Source organism: Microtus pennsylvanicus, chromosome 12, assembly GCF_037038515.1.
Source record: "Microtus pennsylvanicus isolate mMicPen1 chromosome 12, mMicPen1.hap1, whole genome shotgun sequence".
NCBI classification, from domain to species: Eukaryota; Metazoa; Chordata; class Mammalia; order Rodentia; family Cricetidae; genus Microtus; species Microtus pennsylvanicus.
The window spans coordinates 25,692,833-25,712,108 of record NC_134590.1 but is presented as its reverse complement, the minus strand read 5'-3'; the positions used below and the strand labels follow the sequence as shown (position 1 = coordinate 25,712,108).

Sequence of the window (19,276 nt, the reverse complement as noted above, 5' to 3'; positions counted from 1 at the left end):
TTCATTCAGGACAATAGTTGACATGGCAGAGACTCTTGTTGACATGGCAGAGAATCTTGTTGGGAAATTGGGATCCATTAAAAAACAAATAAGTGATGGTTTGAGATAAAAAAAATAATAATTCTGAAGTTAAGAACGTCAACAAATCGTTTCACTAGCATATTAGACAAAGAGTGGGTTAGAGTATAGCTCGCGGGAAGGTCTGGATCAAGACAGCAGATATAGATTAGATATAGATTAGTGTGAAAAGAAAGCTAGATCCAGAAAAGAGAGCAAAAGACAAATGGCTCATGCTGGGCCATTGAAGAGAAATGAGAGGAAAATGGCTGGAGATAACATGAGAAATAAGGGCTGAGAGTTTTTCCTGAGTGGATGAAAGACATCAAGCCGCAGATTTAAGAAGTCGTGCAATACTCCAAACTAGAGGAAAGTTCACACCTGCCCATGCCAGAGCAAAACTGTCAAAAAGCAAACGAGATACAAAATTTTAATCTTCTGAAAGGAAAAATAAGATGAAGTATTTCATTTTTCAAAGAAACAGCCATAAAAGCATATCCAACAAAATTCTGGCCAATACCAGACATCTTAATATAGTGGAGTGTTTTCTCCCTGGGTTTGGAGCATCACAAGATCTGCCTTTTGTCAACAAAAGAGTTTAGCTGACTCAGTGTGGAAAGGAAACAGTGAGAAGATAAGAAAGGCTTGAGGTAAAAGTGGTGTTTTGTGGTAGACAACCTAATTGTATTTTGGATATTCAAAGACTTAGAGATCATATTGTTATAGTTATTAAACAAGCCTAGCAAAGTCTCTTTTCATAAGATCGGTATATTAAAAACAATTTTATCATATATTCCAACAGTGAGAAAACAGAAAATAAAGATTTTTAATACCACTTACAAAAAAGTCCAACCCACCAGATATATAGGAATAAATCTATCAGGATATGTTCAGGAGCTCTACTCAAAAAAGTACTAAGATAATACAAAAAAATACTAAGATAATAAAACAAAAGATGATCTTAACACACAGACACACCCCAGGTTCTAGATTAAAAGGTAAAGTATTGTAAAAACATCAGTCCTAGATATGTCTGTAGATCTAAGCCCATTGTGAAAGTAATTGCAGGAGCATAAAAGACATACAGACAGACAAAGACAAGAGAAAGGGGAGGAAGAGAATAGGGGAAGACAGGATTGAATTTATATAGAAATGCAAAGGGACAGGATAGCCATCTTGGGAGAAAAAAATAAAACAGCTAAAAAACAAATTAGATATTAAAACTTAGACACAAACTTAAGACAGAATGGGCATGGGCTTATTTCTGTTTTGTTTTGGGGTTTTGTTTGGTTGTTGTGGGGTTTGTATTTCTTTTCATGTTTTTGAGGCAGGGTTGCAGTGTGTGGCTCCTTCTCATGACTCTGCCCCTGTCTTCTGTGTTCCGGATTACGGACGTATGTCACCGCACCCAGCCAGGGTGGGCTTATTTCTGCCCGTGAAAGTAGACGAGCAGACGAAAGGAGCAGAGGCCAGGGTCACCACAGGCCTTTGAGCTGTAGTTCCTTTTTCTTTTTTTAAGTTTTTCGAGACAGGGTTTCTCTGTAGGTTTGGTCTATCCTGGAACTCTTTAGACCAGGCTGGCTTCGAGCTTTAGTTTCTTTCTCATCTAAAAAGCAGGCTTATTATCAGTTCCTACACAACGGTTTTAAATATTACAGCAGGAGGATTTATATGTTATAGTAAAGAGGTTTGTGTATATATGTGCACACACACACATAGGCGCACTCACACATACACATATGATGTCTTATTGTATTTAGCTATACACATGCACAATGTCTTATTACTTTTAACTACACACACAGTAAGATGTGATGTCTTACTATATTTAGCTAGAATTACTATTAGCACTGTACCTCTTAGAATTGCTATAATTTTGACAACTAGTATTTTTATTCTTTATCTGTCTTTTAATATAATCATCTAAAAGCAGGGGTGTTTCCACATCAAAGCCGGGGCCAGCACAGTAAAGCAAACAAGGTCCAGTTTCTAGCCTACATACCAAAAATAATAGGAACACCTATGTTAAGAACTTCGCGACTCAGGTAAGACAGACGTGGCAACTGAAATGGAATTTAGCTTGGCCTTATTGTACTCTGCACACACAACTGTAAGAAATTAGTGGAATTTACTAAACATTAAACATGGAACCATGTGTGGGCACATACATACTGGTATGAATATTTGAGGACCTGTTTATATGTGTAATTGTTTGCAAAAGTGCCATGTACAAGGGTTAGGAGATGGATAAGCCAGGGAAAGTGCTAACCACGCATGCGTGAGGACCTGCATCTGGGACCCAGCACCCGCCTGAGAAGGCATGTTTAGAGGCGCACACTTCTCATGTCATCCCTGGGGAGACAGGAGGATCCCTGGAGTGTACCGTCCAGCCAGCCTCACCTAACGGGCAGGCTGCAGGTCCCAGTGAGAGACCGTGTCCCTAAAAACAAGGTGGGTGGCTTCTGAGAAGGAACAACACAGGCTGACTTCTGGGCTCCACCCACGAGTCACACACATGCACAAATACACACTAAAAACACAATTTAAATAAAAAGCTCCATAGACTATGTAGAAATGAATCATTCTTCTCTTATCTGAATTGTAACCAGAAGTCTGAATTTAAGACAGAAAACAGGGAAAGGTTTAACCCCATTGGTTGAAAACCTTGTTTGTGGCACCATTGAATGAAACTGGAAGTTCACTTTTTTTAACCTATGTGAATAACATTACTTAGGACTGGGAGATGGTGAGAGCTTTCTTTTCCCTTTGTATTTCCAAAAACAAGACTGCATCATGGCTCACACAGGAAGCTGCTGTCCTATGTAGGCCAGCGACTCTCCTGAAGGCGGAACCGTTATTCTAGTGACTTCATGTCTTCAGCCTTTTGAGACTCCAGCCTTCCTGGCACATCTTGCCTGCCTTCCTTCCCCATACACTCTGTCCTTCTTGGATGGCCACACTCTAAAACTGTCCCAAAGGCATGTCAACTGGCTGGCGTGGGGCTGCGTTCAGTAGGATACTCTACTGCTTGGACTGGAATGGCTTTGGATGTGGTCCTCACCCGCGACATCGTCTCTAGCAAGATGAGGGTGGCAACGAGTAAATGAGAGGATGAAACTAACGCTCATCAGTGGGGTTCATCACACAGGAAGTGCATGGCTGTTTGTTCGTAACTAAGGTCGCACGGGCTCTCACCCGAGTCTCTTGGCCCGGAACCTCAGATGGTCTTTTAACGTGCTTCCTGCAATTCCGTAAATTAAATGCCATAATCTTCTGAGTTCCGTCTAGACCTGGGTAGATGAGCAATCCAGTTGCAGTACATTATGGGGGGACTGGTGAAGGTCACCTTTACCCTGCGCTTTCCTGCACTTGGTCTCAGGGGAACCTCCCATTAAGGAAAGGGGGAGTGCTGCTCCCTCAGCCTTGAGACCTGCCTGTGTCACCCTGGAAATGTTCTGCGTTGCCGCAGGAAGGGCAAGCTGCTATGTCTGCCCGAGTAAGGAGTGGCTATCTCCTGGGGCTTCCTTCTCCTGAGTTTCCCACTGTTCCTGCCTCTCATCAGGGAGATGTCCGGTGCAACCCTGCAACTGGAAAGACATCTGTTTTCTTCTTGTTGATGCTAGAGAGTAAGCCTAGGGCCCTGTGCATCCTGAATCCTCTACTAACTGAGCTCCATCCAGCCCCATTGCCCATTACTCTAACAAAATACCTGACTTCCTCGAGCCAGGATGTGTATAGAAAAGTTTGTGTGGCTCACTTTGAGAGGCTGAAAACCCAAATAGCATGGCGCCAGCCCCGGTCGTGGCCCCGCTGGTTACATTCTGTCAACGTGGAAGGCATCACAGCAGGACACATCTAGCCAGAAGTGGAGGCTTCTTACGTTCTGTGTCCCCTGGGTAGAAGGGAAGCCAGGGTATGGGGAATGCCTGGTCTTCTTCTTCTTACTCATTCGGGAGAGCTATGGTCTTGTGAGAATTCCTTCCGAGGATAGTGCCCACAATGAGCTCCCCCTTAAAGGTCTTATTATTCCCTAACATTGCTGCACTGGGGACCAAGCTTACAGTACATGGAGCCCTGAATTCAAACCACAGCAGTTTGCTGTGAACTGTGAATCTATACCATGTTCTGTGTGTACAAAACATGTCAAAAGGGCTCCAACCTGGATTCCTCCCCCTTGGTTGTATCTTCAGGCATTCATGGCCCCTTCTTCCAAAACCTTGCGCTACACCAGTACTGCAGTCTGACTGGACATGAGAGAAACTCTGACCTCTTCCAGATCTGTGTATCACTTCATAAAAATACCAGCTGGAAAGATTTTGCAGAACAAACCTGGTAGGGACAGCTCATCTGGGCAAGTCTTCTGGTTAAAAATTGAGCAGGGCCGCTGGCTCTACAAAGAAACACTCCCTTGAAGTTCTTGCCCTGAGTGGTTCTGAGAAATATTGTGGGAGAGCCACATTCCCCATTGCCACGGGACCCTCTCATCTCCCCTGCTCCCCGTCTGACCCTCTGTAGGAAGGCCACAGTGTCAAAGGACTTTCTGAATAAGATAGGCGATGTGGGCAGAGCCCTTTGAGTCAGGAAGAACAGAGAACTGAATCTGGAGAAGACATTTATCATCCTAATAAAACGAAGCACATGGTTTGCATTCCAGGTCCTCCACCCGTTCTATGGGAGCACGGGCCTTCTCCCATGACAGTATTTTTATCCCTGATGGGGGAGCAGAAAATGAGCAGACAGTTCAAGCAATGTCACAGGACAACATCCTGGGCAAAGTCAAAACTCTTCAGGTAAGACAGCTTGAGATGATGGGCAGATGAGAGGCAGAGGAGGGAAGCGGAAAAGACCCTGGTCGGTCCTTAAGTGATGGAGTGGGAGGTCCTGGGGTCGCTCCAGGGGAGAGGCTTTGAGATCTGGTGCTCCACTCAGTTTCCCCCGTGAGAGGCACACTTAGCCCTGCTGTACCCACCCGCACGGCTTGTCCCCCCACCTCTCCTCTCCAGTTGTCGCTTCTGGTTTGACCAGAACAAGTACCTAAGATAAGCTCCTGGGCTTGCATGTGGGAAAGAGCTCCCAACCACCAAGTACCGGAGCCAGCCGCTGTCAACAGAGGCCGCATTGTGCAGTCCACCCTGTGAGTCTCCAGCAGGAGATGGGGCGGGGCGAGGCTCTGTGGTAGCTGTAAATGCGGCTTCCAGCCACCCTGTCTTGGGAGGTTCTTTGCCGACTCCTTTCACCCTGCGGCGGGGCAGTTTTCTTACCTACTGTTGACTCAGCTGGTGACTCCCTAACAGTGAAAGTGTAGTAAACCCGTGCTATACTGAATGTCGTTAAAATAATGGGCCCAGGAAACGTCAAAGGAACAAAGACGGTGGAGTCTCATTATGTAGGGCATTTCCCTCACCAGGAAGCAATGCCAAGGCAAGCACTTCTGAGACGAGAGTGCTTGGGGACTCCCTAGACTTTGGACAGAGGGCTCTGAGTTGCTGAGTCCCATCTGACGACATGTCCACAACAGTGACTGGATCAAGGAATGGATGAGAAGAAAAAAGGCAACAAGAGCTGGCAGTGGCGGCACATGCCTTTAATCCCAGCTCTCCAAAGTAACTTTGCTATTCTTTTCGCATGGTCTCATTTCTTCTGAACATAAGCTGTATATTTTATGACCTATGGTCATATGGTCGGTGGACGGTGATGTATGACAAACCAGGAAGCAGCCAACATCCTGGAGCCTTGCCCAGATCATTACGCCTAGAGCCACACTGACCAAGGGCCACAGTCCACCCATAAAGCCTACCCAGGCTGGCTCGCAAACCCCAGCACTTCCTAGCCAGACTCCCCTTTGTTCCTGCTGGCTGTGTCTACTCCATGACTCTGAAGAAGCCAGTTCTTACTATTCACAGGTCCAAGAGGGAGGACAGGAATAGCCAGGGAGAACTTGGACCCTCTTCCCTCTGCCAGTTCTGAGCCCCTGCCTTATCATAAACCTTTCTCTAAAAGAAACGGTGTGCAGGTTTCAGACCATGAGATAGCTGCCGTTCATAGGAGCTTCGAGAGCCCTTTAAAGGTGGATAATGGCCCGTGGGCGCCAACATATCTACTCTGTAACGTTCACCGCATACCGCTCCCTCTTTAAAAAATGGATTTAAGGATTGTTAAGTATGTGCCGTGCAATTGTGCAGTACTGGGAAAAAAAATAGAAACTCAAAATATGTGAGCAAGGGCCGTGGCTTTTTTTTTTAACAATAAGGTAAGAGTTTAGATAATTTGATCTCATAATTAGTAAAACACGAAACCATCAACTTCCCTGAAGTGACAACACAATTAACGCAGTGGGGGAGGGAAGGTGAGCAGAGCAGAACGCGTATTTAGTGTGAGGGGTCTCTTCTGGACAGCGAACCGGCAGATGAGCTCTGCTGAGTCTTGCTTCTGCTGCTGGCCTCCGACTCCTCCTCTGATCTCTGCAGTGACTTTGGGGATATCTGGGGCTATGCTCTTCGAGGCTGAAAACGGGGACCACGGTCAGAACAAAAGGGATTTTTAGTCTTTAAGTGACCTAAGGTTTAACTGAATCACTCCCAAAAGACTGTGTTTTATTTTTCAGTCGCCTAAGCAGTATGTTCCTGGTAAGTCCCCCAAATCTGGTGACTTCATACACTTGCATGAATGCTTTGCATTTCCCACGACAACCTTATGCTGCTGTGGATGCCCAGTAGGAAGCACAGGAGACAGCCTCCTCCTAGACTCCAGCATGGAATGAGAGAGTCTAGCTGTGCCGGGGGCATGTGTGGTTTTCTGTCTGGAGCTGTCATTGTGTACATGTCTATGTTCTTCTTCTTCTTCTTCTTTTTTTTTTTTTTTTTTGAGAAAGGAATGGATAACACCAATTTGACAGTGAATATTCTGGATAGATGGATAGCCACAATTATTTAAATATTCTTTTGTAATGAAATTTAACCAAAAAAAAAAATAGTTTAAGAGACTGTCCAGCATTCACTTAGAACTCATGAACGTGGGTGGACGGTGTTTGCATTTGGAAAGGTTGTCCCCTAGTGCCCACTTATGTCATAGCACCTAGAACTGTCTTGTTGCACCCACAGGAGTTGTTAGCATTGCTCCACTAATAGAATAAAGCAATCCAGCACAGTTACCCTTCTCTGTCTTAAATAACATCACTTTACCATGACAAAATATTGAGCTTTTTAAAAGAACAAGAGCACATTTTTTTCCGCGTATAAAAATGTACACTGTGAGAACAAATTTGAATAAACAGTTATAGGGATTAAAACAATAGCACCCTTTTGAAGGCTCAATCCGTAAGTCATTTGCTCCAGCCGGTAGGATGACCACTCGAATGAGTAAGAGGACACAGCAATAAAAGATGTCAGGCCTCTGTCACCTTGTGGTCATGTGACCTTGGGCCACGTAATTGTTTAATCTCTGCGACTCCCACTTTCCCCACTTGAACAATAAGGAGGCGCAGGTGATGGGCAAGCCCCAAGGCTCCTCCAGGCCTTAAAGCCTGGAGTCTGTGTGAAGTCCCTGTTCACCGCTGCCCACGGTAGCTGTAAAAGCACTGCACATGGTAGCTGTAAAGGCATTGCCCTTGGTGATATTTGTGCTGCTACGACCTTGACATTACCAAGCAGCACAGATCAGGAGAGAGCCTCTCTGCTGAAGGTCACACCCAGCTGGGAGGTAAGTACCAGCTGCTGGTGAAGCCGGAGGAAGCCTGGCTATGCCCGCAGGTGGTTGCCAGAGTCGCGCCACACTTCTGTCGGGAAATGCCTAGGTTATGTGTCCCACGGATTATTTGGCACAGGTGTAGGTGGGGACCTCGGTCCCTGGGAGCTAATGTCGCCTACTGAAGTGGGTTTCACTTGAGAATTCCAAAATCCTACGTTTGAGGATTTTGACATCTAATACAGCCGTCAAGGGCAGAAAGCAAAGCACCTGATCTCGGCCAGTTCTTCCTAGAACAGGTGTCCTGAATCCATATGCTTTTTTTAAGAATTCACTCTTGTGATGGGAGTACCTGCAGTTTGCTCAGGAAGACATCTCCTTTTTTTTCCCCCTCTGCTGTTTGCTCTCATGGACATGATTTGGAAAAAAAAAAAAAATGGCTGCAGAAAAAAAAAAATCTGGGAAATTCTAGATACCGGCAGTGCAAAAAGCTGCAGAATACAATGTACTTGGCATTTCCACACGACAGCATCCAGCCTCATAAATATGGATGTACATTCCTGTAGCATCATTCATTCCCAAGCATTCCATATGACGGCAAAATGGCCCAAACTGAATGAATAAAATATAGTCCCGTTAGCTCGCATTCCAGTCGCAACAGTAGCTGCATTCATAGCCAGCAGCAGCACACGCTGTCAGTGTGTGGACCAGTTTCCTCTTTCCTCTCCGGATAGAATTGCGACGTGTGAAAAGACAGAGCTCGTGGGGCCAATAAACTTTGGGGCCAGCTTACAGCAGCCTGATTTAGAGTAATTTCTCCCTCCTGTTGTTGGCCCTTTGTTGACAGTGCCTGAACCATGAGCAATGAGAGCAATAGAAATAATCAGTTCCCATATAGTTCGTGTGACACCCCAGATCCCCAGCTAGATTTCAGCAGGACTCTTTAAGTTGTCCATACGCCATATAAAATGTCACAGCAGTCCAGTCTCCTCTGAGTCACGTAAAGGTGTTTAGAAAAGGGACCTGTGGAGAAAGGGTGTGTCGGGGTGTGAGCGATTGGTCCTTAAACACCACGTGGGGCATTGGGCTTCAAGTCCTGCCACAGCCTTGGTTCACCAGCTCTTGTCTAAAAAGCCACAGGACATCCCTTTATCTGGACACAGAGACCAGCCCTATTCCCCGTCACCATCACCATCCCCTCCGGCCTTTCAGTTCCTCTCCCTCAGCTCCCCAGCCACCAGCCTGAGTCTGTTTTCCATGGGGGATTTCAAAATGGCCTCTAGACTAAGGAGAACACTTTTATTATTTAATTTGTCAGGATGAACATGTCTGCAACATACATCAGCCCTTTGGCATGGTCGCATGTTCCCTCCCCTCTGCCCTCTTCTCCTCCTGTGTCCTCCAGGTCCTCAGATGTTGTATCCACTGTCCTGGGCCCTTCTTCCTCTTCCTTTCTCCATACTTCCTGTCTCTGCCGCCTCCCTCCCTGTCCTCCTTAGCCTTCCACTCCATGTCCTAACATTCCTCTGCCCATTTCCCGGCCTGACTCTAGGCACTTTACTGTCCCTGTCCTTCTCCGTACTGAGATTCTTTGCCTTCTCCTTCCTTTTCTATTTGTAGCCACAACCACCGTTTCGTCTTTGGACTTTGTTTCTGTCTAGGCTGTGATGTTTTCTTTCTTGTCTCTTAAGCGTCAGGATAAAGCAACAACCATCCTCTCAGAAGAGCCCTGGTCAAGTAAAGAGGCCTGTTTGTGCTTTTTGTGGTGGTGGCCAAACTCCTCATTAAGTGACAATATAGCGTTATGCCAGGAAGTGCACTATGAAAGTCCTTCCCATTATAGAAATGAGAAATGGTTTTCATCTCCATTGGTCAACGAATACATTACAGTTAGGAGGACTATTAAGTTGTAGTGTTCTATAGCACAGTAGGGTAGCTAGGTTAATAATTTATAGTATATTTCAAAATAGCTAGAAACGAGAACTTTGAACATTCCCAACACAAAGAAGTGAAAAATGGGTGAGGTGATGGATGTGCCAATCACCCTGGCTGACCATTATGTATTATATACATGTATTGAAACCTCACAGTAGTCCACAAGTATGTACAGTTATTATTCATCAATTTAGATGGAAGGAAAACTCAGCCAAGTGGCAAATGCTCATAATTCCCACTCTCGGGGGTGCAGGCAGGAGGATCAAGAGTCCAAGGCCAGCCTAGGCTGTATAGCAAGATGCTGTCTCAGAAGAGAAAGGAAGGTTCCCTCTTCCCACATCTCATCCCAGAACACTGGCACCAAAAGACCCTGCCAGTGGGAGTCTCCCCAGTCCAGTGTCAGGCTCATGGCCAACACTCCTAAGGAGGCTTGGAGCGGGTGGCCACAGGAAGCACCCCCACCCCCTCCCCCCGGGTCCGTGGCTGTGATTCCGTGTCCTGTTGTCTGACTCCATCGGCTGTTGTACATGTGTTGCTTCTGGACCTGCTTAGAGTATGTACTAACTGCCGCTTCCTGCTCGACTTGCCTTTGGAAGACATCCGTTTTCAGCAACCTGCAAACGTCTTGGGGGCTGCTGCAGCTCTCCTTCCCTGGCTGAATGGGGGCTTTGGGTGTGCATTCTTCCTGGGAGGCCGAGAGCCCAGTGCAGGCTGAAATCACAGCGGACCAAACGCAAGCCCTTGCTCCCTGACTTGGCATGCTGGGTGGCTGAGGGTGGGGTGCGCTGTGCAGAGAGGGGCGTCTTGGGGCTCATCTTGGTCATGCATCTGCGTCTCCCTGCTCACTGGGCAAGGCTGGGATGGGGGATGGGCTGGGTGGAGGTGGGTGGACATGGTCCCATTGAGTTCTGAGGGACAGGAGACATTTCCCTCAGGGGATTCTTTGGCCAGGGATTTTTAGAGAAATATTAAATATGCCGGTCATCTCTTTATGTAACTGTACCCTGCAAGAAGGAAGTACACTGTCAAATTTATGAGAACTGGTGTGAAGCACAGTGACCAGAACTCTGGATGTCATTTTAAAAGACGTGGACTCAGATTCCTTTGGGACCACTCAGCCTTCCCATGAGTTTGGGCCGGTCTCCTCTCCACAAGCAGCTGGACTTTGTTTTGCAAAGTGACTGGGTTTGTCTTAGTTTGATCCTCCTGTTCCCGTGATAAAACCACTGACCAAAAGCAAACTTGGGGAGAAAAGGGTTTATTTCATCAAACAGGTTACAGTACATCACTGAAAGAAGCCCGGGTAGCAACTCAAGGCAGAAACCTAGAGGCAGGAACTGAAGACCAGGGAGGAAGGCCGCTTAGTGGCTGGCATTCACCTGCCCTTCTTATGCAACCCAGAACCACCTGCCTGGGGTGGCACCGCCCACGGTGGGCTGGACTCCTCCATCAATTAACAATTAGGGAAAGTGCCCACAGATGCGCCCACAGGCCCTTCTGATCGAGGTGTTCTTCAGCTGAGGTTCTCTCTTCCCGGGTGGGTGCCTCTAGCTCGTCTCAGGTTCAGAAAACCTAGCCAGTTCAGGGCTGGAGCTGTTGGTTGCTAAATCTCTTGTTGGAAGCCCTGCCAGATTAAAGATAAATATCAAACCACCACATTAGGTTTAAACCACACATGGGCGTAGCTCTAGAGCAGTGGTCCTTAGCTGGGGACAGTTTACCCCCAGGAGACATGGGGCAAAACATACGGAGTCAATTTTCCTGCTTTGAATCTGGCCCTTACCCAAGCTGCTGGTCATTGTTTCCAGCCCATTTCTCCCCTTCATTCAGATGCCCTTCCAGCTGCCAGTCATCAGCCCTTCTTTAGCCCTTTCCTCCCCGCCCCTACCCCAGGTTCCTTGTGGCCCCTATTTCACGATGCGTAACCGTAACAAGGAACGATCATTCCCATCCCTGATCTCAACATTCACCAAGGAAAGCCTTGCTGACCCTGGGACCTTCTCCTCCTTGGCCGGTGACCCACTGTGACCAGAGCACGTTGCTTTGACAATCCCACGCTAGGTGAAGACACAGAGAGATTCCCAGAGAATGTATCCGGAAGGGACTAGCGGGTTCCGCTGTGCCCACCCCAGGAGTCTTCATTTCTCCCCATGGCTCCTGCACTTCATGTCACTATTTTCTACATAATTTCTTCATGCATTCAAAGGCTGTAGGTAGATGGATCCAAGAAATTAAAAACGCGTATTTCCAACCTGGGTTCGGAAACGTGGTCCCTGCCCATTCCGGAAGCTGTTAGCATTTGCATCTAAGAGGTGGCTGGAGTTTTAAAAGCTTGTGGCTCTGCGGATGGGAGCTAGTGAACTCAGTGCAGGATGGCCTTAAGGTCCCTCGGCATGGCCGTGCCCCCAGAAGGCAGCTGGGCACGACTGTCTCCGGGGACCCTGGTCATGGCTGTAGAGACTGTTTCAGAACGTCTTCCCCTTGTTTCTCCCGCAGCGACAGTTGGGCAAGAATATCAAGTTTGGGCAGCGGCCATCGAATGCCATTCCCATGAAGAAGGCGGGCAGTGCGGACGCTAGCTCTGATGAGGACTTCTTCCTGACCAGTCCCATGGAAATTGTAACTCAGCAGGATATTGTCCTCTCAGACCCAGAGAACAAAGTAAGTCTCCTCCAGGGGGAATTTGATTCTCATAAGCCAGAGAGCAGGATGCCAGCCAGGTGATGGTGACATCTGATGACCCTGGAGTCTAGATTGGAGGAGTGGAGGGATGGGGGACGGGATAAGATGAGGAGAAGCCTTTCTGGTGCTCAGGCTGTGGCCTGAGGGTACTGAGGACCAGTGGGAAAGAGGAGGAGGAGGAGGAGGGCACAACCCTTTGCAGATGCCCTTGCCGGAGCCTTCTGCATATCCTTCAAGGCTCAGGTGACTCAGGTGCTTCTGGGAAATCTTTCCCGACCTCACACCCAAAGATGCATTGTCTCCTCTGCAGTTTCATAATGTTTGTGTAAAATTGTTTTCTCTCCATCTCTAAACGTTGGCTTTTTGCAGCTAAAACTGCCTCTTACACATCCCTTTCTCCTCAGGAGTTGGAGACTGCCAGCTGAGTAGCTGACTAATTATTTGCCAAATTGGACTAATTTAAGAGAGCTGGAAAAGAAAGCAGTAGGGGTCCAGGGAGAGGGCCTCACACCCGCCAGCTTGAACTCCCATCAGCTGGAAAGAAAGTCACGTTCCAGTATCTGGCTGTCTAAACTGGGTGTATTGACACTTTCCAGGGAACACTTTGACTAGATCCTGAATTCCCAGTTCCTCCAACAGCAGAGGACAGGCCTGTGTAGAGGAGAAAAGGCTCTAAAGCCCTCGGAATAGCCAGTCCGGGGCTCTCTAGTGACAGGTGGACACTGGGTCTTTCTTAAAACAACTTTGCCTATCAGTTCCAGAATCTGGGTGTTTGCTGTTAAAAATAGGCATAGCTATTATCAGCTAATATTTCAGAAGAGCAAGGCAAACTGTTTGCAGTGAAAACGGACAGTTTGTCCTATGGCCACCTCTGCTGGGGCCTGGCCGTGATGACCCCTGGCCCCCACATGTTGACAAATGATGGTTGGTGAAGGAGGAAGAAACGGGGTCCTTCCTTCCTCGTGGATTTCAAAATGCTCTCCCCCACCTGCCCAGTATCAGGCAGTGGTGGCAGCAACAGCAGCAACCTCCCTCACTCTAACACAGGGAATTCACGAGGACCAAAGAACGCCCTTGCTATTACTTATGACTTCAAAGCGGGAGGCTCTGTGGCCTCAGGAAGGACAGAGGCTCTTTGTTCAGCAGACCTTGTCTTAGGTGTGGGTGTTAGAGAGATGAGCAAGATTTGTCACGGGAGGGCCTCTGGTGGCTCACATCCTAATGAGAGGCTGTCACAGAGCACACAAGTCACCATGCAGGTAAAGATGATCGTTTGAGATCGGGCACAATGCTACCAGCCGAGAATAAGGCAGTAAGTGACTCACTGCGGGCGGGGGGAGGTGGCATTTTCAGATGTGGGCTTGGGAACAGACCAGGGGGTGACAAGGCAGAAGTGTTCTAGGCGCAGGTATGAGCCGGAACAAAGGAGACCGGGAGGAACTGGTCAGGTGGGGCTGGGTGGGCGCTGGGGAAGGCAGATGCCAAGGCCAGATGCTGGAGGCCATGAAAAGGGAGAATCCTGATTTGAATTCTGAGTAATAGTGAGGAAGGAAGTGTCTGGAGCTGACTTGTGTTCTTTTAAATGTGTGTGTGTGTGCGTGTGTGTGTGTGTGTGTGTGTGTGTGTGTGTGTGTGTGTAGGTGCATACCATGGCATGTGTGTTGAATTCAGAAGACAGTTCTTTTTTGTTCTTTTTTTTTTATTGATTTTTACTGATCTCTAGATTTTTCTCTGCTCCCCTCTGTGTCTCTCCCCTCCTCCCTTTAGTCCTCCCCCAAGGTTGCCATGCTCCCAATTTACTCAGGAGATCTTGTCTTTTTCTACTTTCTACTTCCCATGTAGATTAGATAGATCTATGTAAGTCTCTCTTAGTGTCCACATTGCTGTCTAAGTTCTCTGGGATTGTGGTTTGTAGGCTGGCTTTCTTTGCTTTGTTTAAAAACCACCTATGAGTGAGTACATGTGATAATTGTCTTTCTGTGTCTGGGTTACCTCACTCAAAATAATGTTTTCTAGCTTCATCCATTTTCCTACAAAACAGAAGATAGTTCTAAAGAATTAGTTCTCTCCTGCCCTTACTACCTATGGGTTCTGGGAATTAAAGTCCAGTCATCAGATCTGCCCCTATCCATCGAGTCGACCCACAAAGCCTGACTTCTGTCTCTAAACATCTTACGTGTGCAGCCTAGAGTGGACTGGGCAAGCTGACACACCCACACGAGGTAGAAGTACAACCACCTTCTGGGGATGTTTCCAGAACAAGTCTGGTGTGCCACCACCAGATTTTCCTCCCTGCTCTTTCGCCTTCTCTGCACGTGGCTCTGGGAGGATCTTTTATCTTCACTCCCTGCTCCAGAGTCTCAGGGGAAAGCTAGACGGCTACCAGGAAGTCTGAGAGCTCCCAGGTCCGAACTGTGTGTAACAGGGTCCCATTTCCCAGGCAAGGTGGTCGCCAAGCAGCCTCTCAGCCTCTCTGACCCTGAGAGGAAGCAAAGGCCGTGGGGCTGGGAGCTAACCAGGAGGGAAGCACACCGAACTAAGGAATAAAAGAGGGCGGTGCTCCTCCACGGCTCTGTAGGCTCAGTCAGCAGTTACCACAGTGGTCCTTGGTGGTTCCAGGAGAGCCCGTGTCCCCCTGTGGAGCTCAGGGCCACCCTGGTCAGGCCTAGACAGAGCTGGTTATTCGCCCAGCGCTTCCTGTCTCCACAGCTCAAGCGTTCTCTCTTCTCTTCCAGTCTAGTGACACGCCAAGTTCCTCCAGTCCTCTGAATCTACCTGAAGCCAGAAGTGAGATGGAAGAGAAGGTAATGGAATGTGAACTCTTTATCTAGCCTCTTTCCTCGTTTGTTACCATCTGCTATTTTATTTTCTGTTCATAAACCAGAGCGACCAGGGGGAGAGGTTAAAGCATCCGTTTCCATGGCAACCCAACTGCTAGACTTGAGCCCTGCTCTGAAGAATAGCCACACTCCCATTATGCCTTGGGAGTTTTAGACAGTGCTGACTTCCCTAAGTACAAATGGATCGTGCACTTCAAGATGTTGTGAATCTGTTGAGAAGGGCTTTCTAGAATGTCTGCAAGGTACTCAAGACTGTAAGGGGGTCTTCTGTTATGAACAAATGTAAGAGACAAACCCGTACCCAGCCTTAGCTTTCTCTACTTTTACTCACGTGCACTTTTAATGCCCTTTTATTATTGTGTGTTGGGGTGGGGGAGGAGGGAGGGTGGGCTGAGCCTAAGCATAGGCATAGAAAGGACAAAGAAGGAAGTCAGGAGCCCCGCCCTACCATTCTCTGCGCTTCTCACTGAACCAGGTGGTCGTCCCGTCTTGGCCTCCACAGTGTCGGGGTGACAGGCGTGTGAATGGCTATGCTCTGCTTCATACATGGGTGACGGGACCTGAACTCAGGGCTTCATGCTTGCTCTTACTTACAAATCACCTCACCCCTAGCCCCGCCGTGGCCCTGGGATTTTACCTTCATTGAGGAGCCTAGACCCTCTGTCCCGAGCATGGGTCCTGAGGGGCTGAGTTTCTCTGGTGATAATTCTCATCCCTACACGGGGCACACCCTCTCTGAAGAAATGGAGGATGTGACAGAGACCAGCTCTGCACCTGCAGGGCAGCGGGGGTGGCTCTGACCAGTCCCTCAGCCCAGTGGGGACAGCTGCAGACACTGCCTGGCACTGACCTCTCAGCTTCGTGCGTTCCTCCCTGGCGTTAGTCAGACACATCGGCTCTGCTGTCCTCCCAGGTATCTCTTAGGGAATGGAAATAAGTGTTGAACTCTTCTCAGAATTTTATAGCTGTTATAAGAAAAACCATAAGCAAGTAAAAGCGACAAGGCCAAAGGCTGGAGTCATATGTACTAAGTAGTTCTGGTTGATTGTAATTGTGTACTAGCTTGGTCTTTTATCTTTTGCGGAAAAATATGGAAGGTAATTGCGACCTGCAAGCCTCACAGACTTTAACACACACAGCGCAGTTTGCAAGCCTGGCCCTGTCCAGTGCTGGCCTTTGTGCACAAAGCTCCTGCTGACTGAGAGGGCTGTGAGCGACCCCTGCTGGACAGATGTCTAAATTCTCAAATTACCAGAATGGCTTCCTCCTCTGACTGACCTGGTGCCTTGGCCACTAATTTCTCTAAAGCACGCAGTTTGTCTAAGGTTTGGGTCTTCTTACAAAAGATCTTTTTTGTTTATGAGTGTTTTTCCTGTGTGGATGTATTTACACCACATGGATGTCTGGTGCCCATGGAGATCAGAAGAGAATATCAGACCCCCAGGAACTAGAGTTGTAGTTTTGAGTCACCATGTGTGTGCTGGGAAGTGAACCCAGGTCCTGTGTAAGGGCAGCACGCGTTCTTTACTGCTGAGTCATGTCTCTTTTGAGACAAGAGTCTCATGCAGCTCCCGTAAGCCTCGGATGCAGTATGTGGCCAAGCACGATCCTTTCCCTGGCTCCATCTCCCAAGTACTGAGATTACAGGTACAGGCTGTGACACCATGCTGGGAGGGGAAGTGGTCTCTCTGTGACTGTATCTTTATTCCGGAGCTGCAGGTTATTCCAGGTTCCTTCTGGGAATGACACTTAGGCCACTTGGTTATTTTTTTTAACCAGAGCTCCTTGTTAGCTTTTTGATGTATTAAGCATTCTATGATTGTGTCAAAACATTTTTAAAAATTTAGTAATACTGTATTTATGTATTTAGCAATTACATACTTGTATATTTACCTCGATCATATCCATCCCCTATTCCTCGCATTCTCTTCCCCCAGGCCCTCTCCGTTACATCATCTCCCTACTTCATGCCCTCATTTAAAAGAAAAAAAAAACTCACTGAGTTTTATTAGAACTGCCCACCTGTTCTGGGTGTGGTGCCATCCACGGGTGCGTGGACAATCTACCAGGGACCACACCCCCAAAGAAAAATTGACTCTCTCTTCCCCATCAGCCACCCACTGCAACTCCACAGCTAGGGGCGAGAGAGCGCAGGAGCCTCAGCCCCATCTCCAGCCATATTGTCTGGCTTGATCTCGCATCCTGGTAACTGTGGGTGCTATGGGTTCTTGAGCGGAACCTCGGTATCATGTCAGGAAGGCATTTTCAGCCCTCCTCCTTCCCCTCCAGCCCTTGCAGTCGCTCTATCCACTCTTCTACGCTGTCTCTTGGTCCTTCTGAAGGAGGAAGACAAATCCACATGTCCTGTTTAGGGCTGAGTGTGCGACAGCCACTTCTTCTCAACTCTTTGACCAGTCCTGAGTCTCTGCCGTAAACACTGCCCACCACAGAAAGAATTGCTCTGACCAAGGTTGCTAGTGGCACTAATGTGTGGGTATAAACAAAAATATTATAAGGAAATTTGACAAGATGACCATTTAGCAAAACTGTTATAGTAAGGTCCCCTATGGCCTACGACCTCCCCAGCTATGAGCTTTTCAGCAAGTTTACAGTCCCAGTCACGAACTCCTTCCTGGGGAGCAGGTCTCAAACCCAAGCAGAAAGCTTTCGGTTACTCCCATAACAGACATGCTACTTGTACAGTGGATATGTCTTGCCTGGCAGGTCAGGATTGTAAAATCCAGCGCTGGGTAAGACCATTGGTATCTTTCCTCCCCCAGTGGCCTGAGCAGCATCTTCTATAATTATGAGATTAACTGGCAGAAACTCCCGATGTAGGTGGGGTTTTCTATTCAGCCAGCCAGCTTCCAAATAACCACACAGAGGGTTATTATCAATTATGAGACTTATTAATTATAAATGCCCAGTCAGTAGCTTAGGCTTATTACTAACTAGCTCTTTCAGCTTAAATTAACCCATATTTCTCATTTATGCTGTACCAAGTGGCAGTGCCTTTTTTCAATACAGCATGTTCATCTTCTGCTTCCTCTGCCTTTGGCTGTTGACACTTGTCTCTGCCCCTCTTCCCATCATCCTCTCTGCCCCCAAAATCCTGCCTAGCTATTGACCATTCAGCTTTTTAGTAAACCAGTGAGAACAACACATCCTTACAGTGTGCAGAAGGATTATTTCGCAGCACCCAGAGTGTTCCAGATTGACTTCTTGCCACCTGTCTTCAGCAATAGGGTCATAACATCTAATGATGGTGGGCAACCAAGAGCAAAGAAATAGCCTGGGTTGATCTAGGGGCCTCCAGGGCCTCCATAACCAGTAACTTATAGGAAGATATCCTATGCCTAGCACTGTGGTATTTTTGTTTAATAACCCATGTTTCTGGGAGCATCAAACTCAAACTTCTTTGCTTTTTAATTTTTAATTATCTTACAAAATGGTAAAGTTTTAGTTATTTATACATCCTTCATTTTTGTGAACCCACTCCCTTGCTCCTTCCTCTCCCCCATGCCACCCCCCCCCCCGTTCTAATTAGACGTTAACCTCCAGGATGCTCCTCTGCCGTAATATCACATGTTCTGCAATCCTCCCCACCACGAAGAACTCTGACCTCTGCAGATATTCCAGGTTAAACACACAAATCTAAAGTAAAGATGCAAAGCTATGATCCGCATACGAGAGATAAGATCCTCCCTCTGTGAGCTCTCTGTAGAGTTCAGGATGAGCTCACACTCAGTCTTTCCACCTGTGTCTCCCAGGAATACGGGCAAGTGTCACTGTGCCCGTCCCAAAACATGTTCTTACTCTTGACAAATTACCTGTCCTAATATCACATTTAAGAAAGAATAGCCCAATGTCAGAATAGCCCAAGGTCACGAACCTATGAAAATCCTTATAGCAAATGGATAATTTCTATTTTTTTAGACAGAAAAAAAGGAACCTTTTTATTCAAAATTCAAAATTTATTGCTTCACAATTACCCTTTTATCCAACCATGCCAGTAAGTTAATAAAAGGAATCATCTATCAAATTTGTGTTTAGAGATTCAAGTATCATATGTCTAGGTT

General features: G+C 47.3%; 1 protein-coding gene across 3 annotated transcripts in view; it reads left to right on the top strand.

Annotated features, from left to right (window-relative positions):
- The window catches only part of Cracd (capping protein inhibiting regulator of actin dynamics), a 213,696-nt gene that overhangs the window by 175,497 nt on the left and 18,923 nt on the right, over positions 1-19,276 (top strand). The window contains exons 4-7 of one of the 3 annotated variants that reach the window (XM_075942927.1): positions 4,712-4,847; positions 6,662-6,683; positions 12,172-12,336; positions 15,093-15,161. In XM_075942927.1, the coding sequence (XP_075799042.1) occupies positions 4,750-4,847; positions 6,662-6,683; positions 12,172-12,336; positions 15,093-15,161 (354 nt within the window). In that variant the 5' untranslated portion in view covers positions 4,712-4,749. The remainder of the gene's footprint in view (positions 1-4,711; positions 4,848-6,661; positions 6,684-12,171; positions 12,337-15,092; positions 15,162-19,276) is intronic. The other 2 variants (XM_075942925.1, XM_075942928.1) reach the window with 2 other exon arrangements.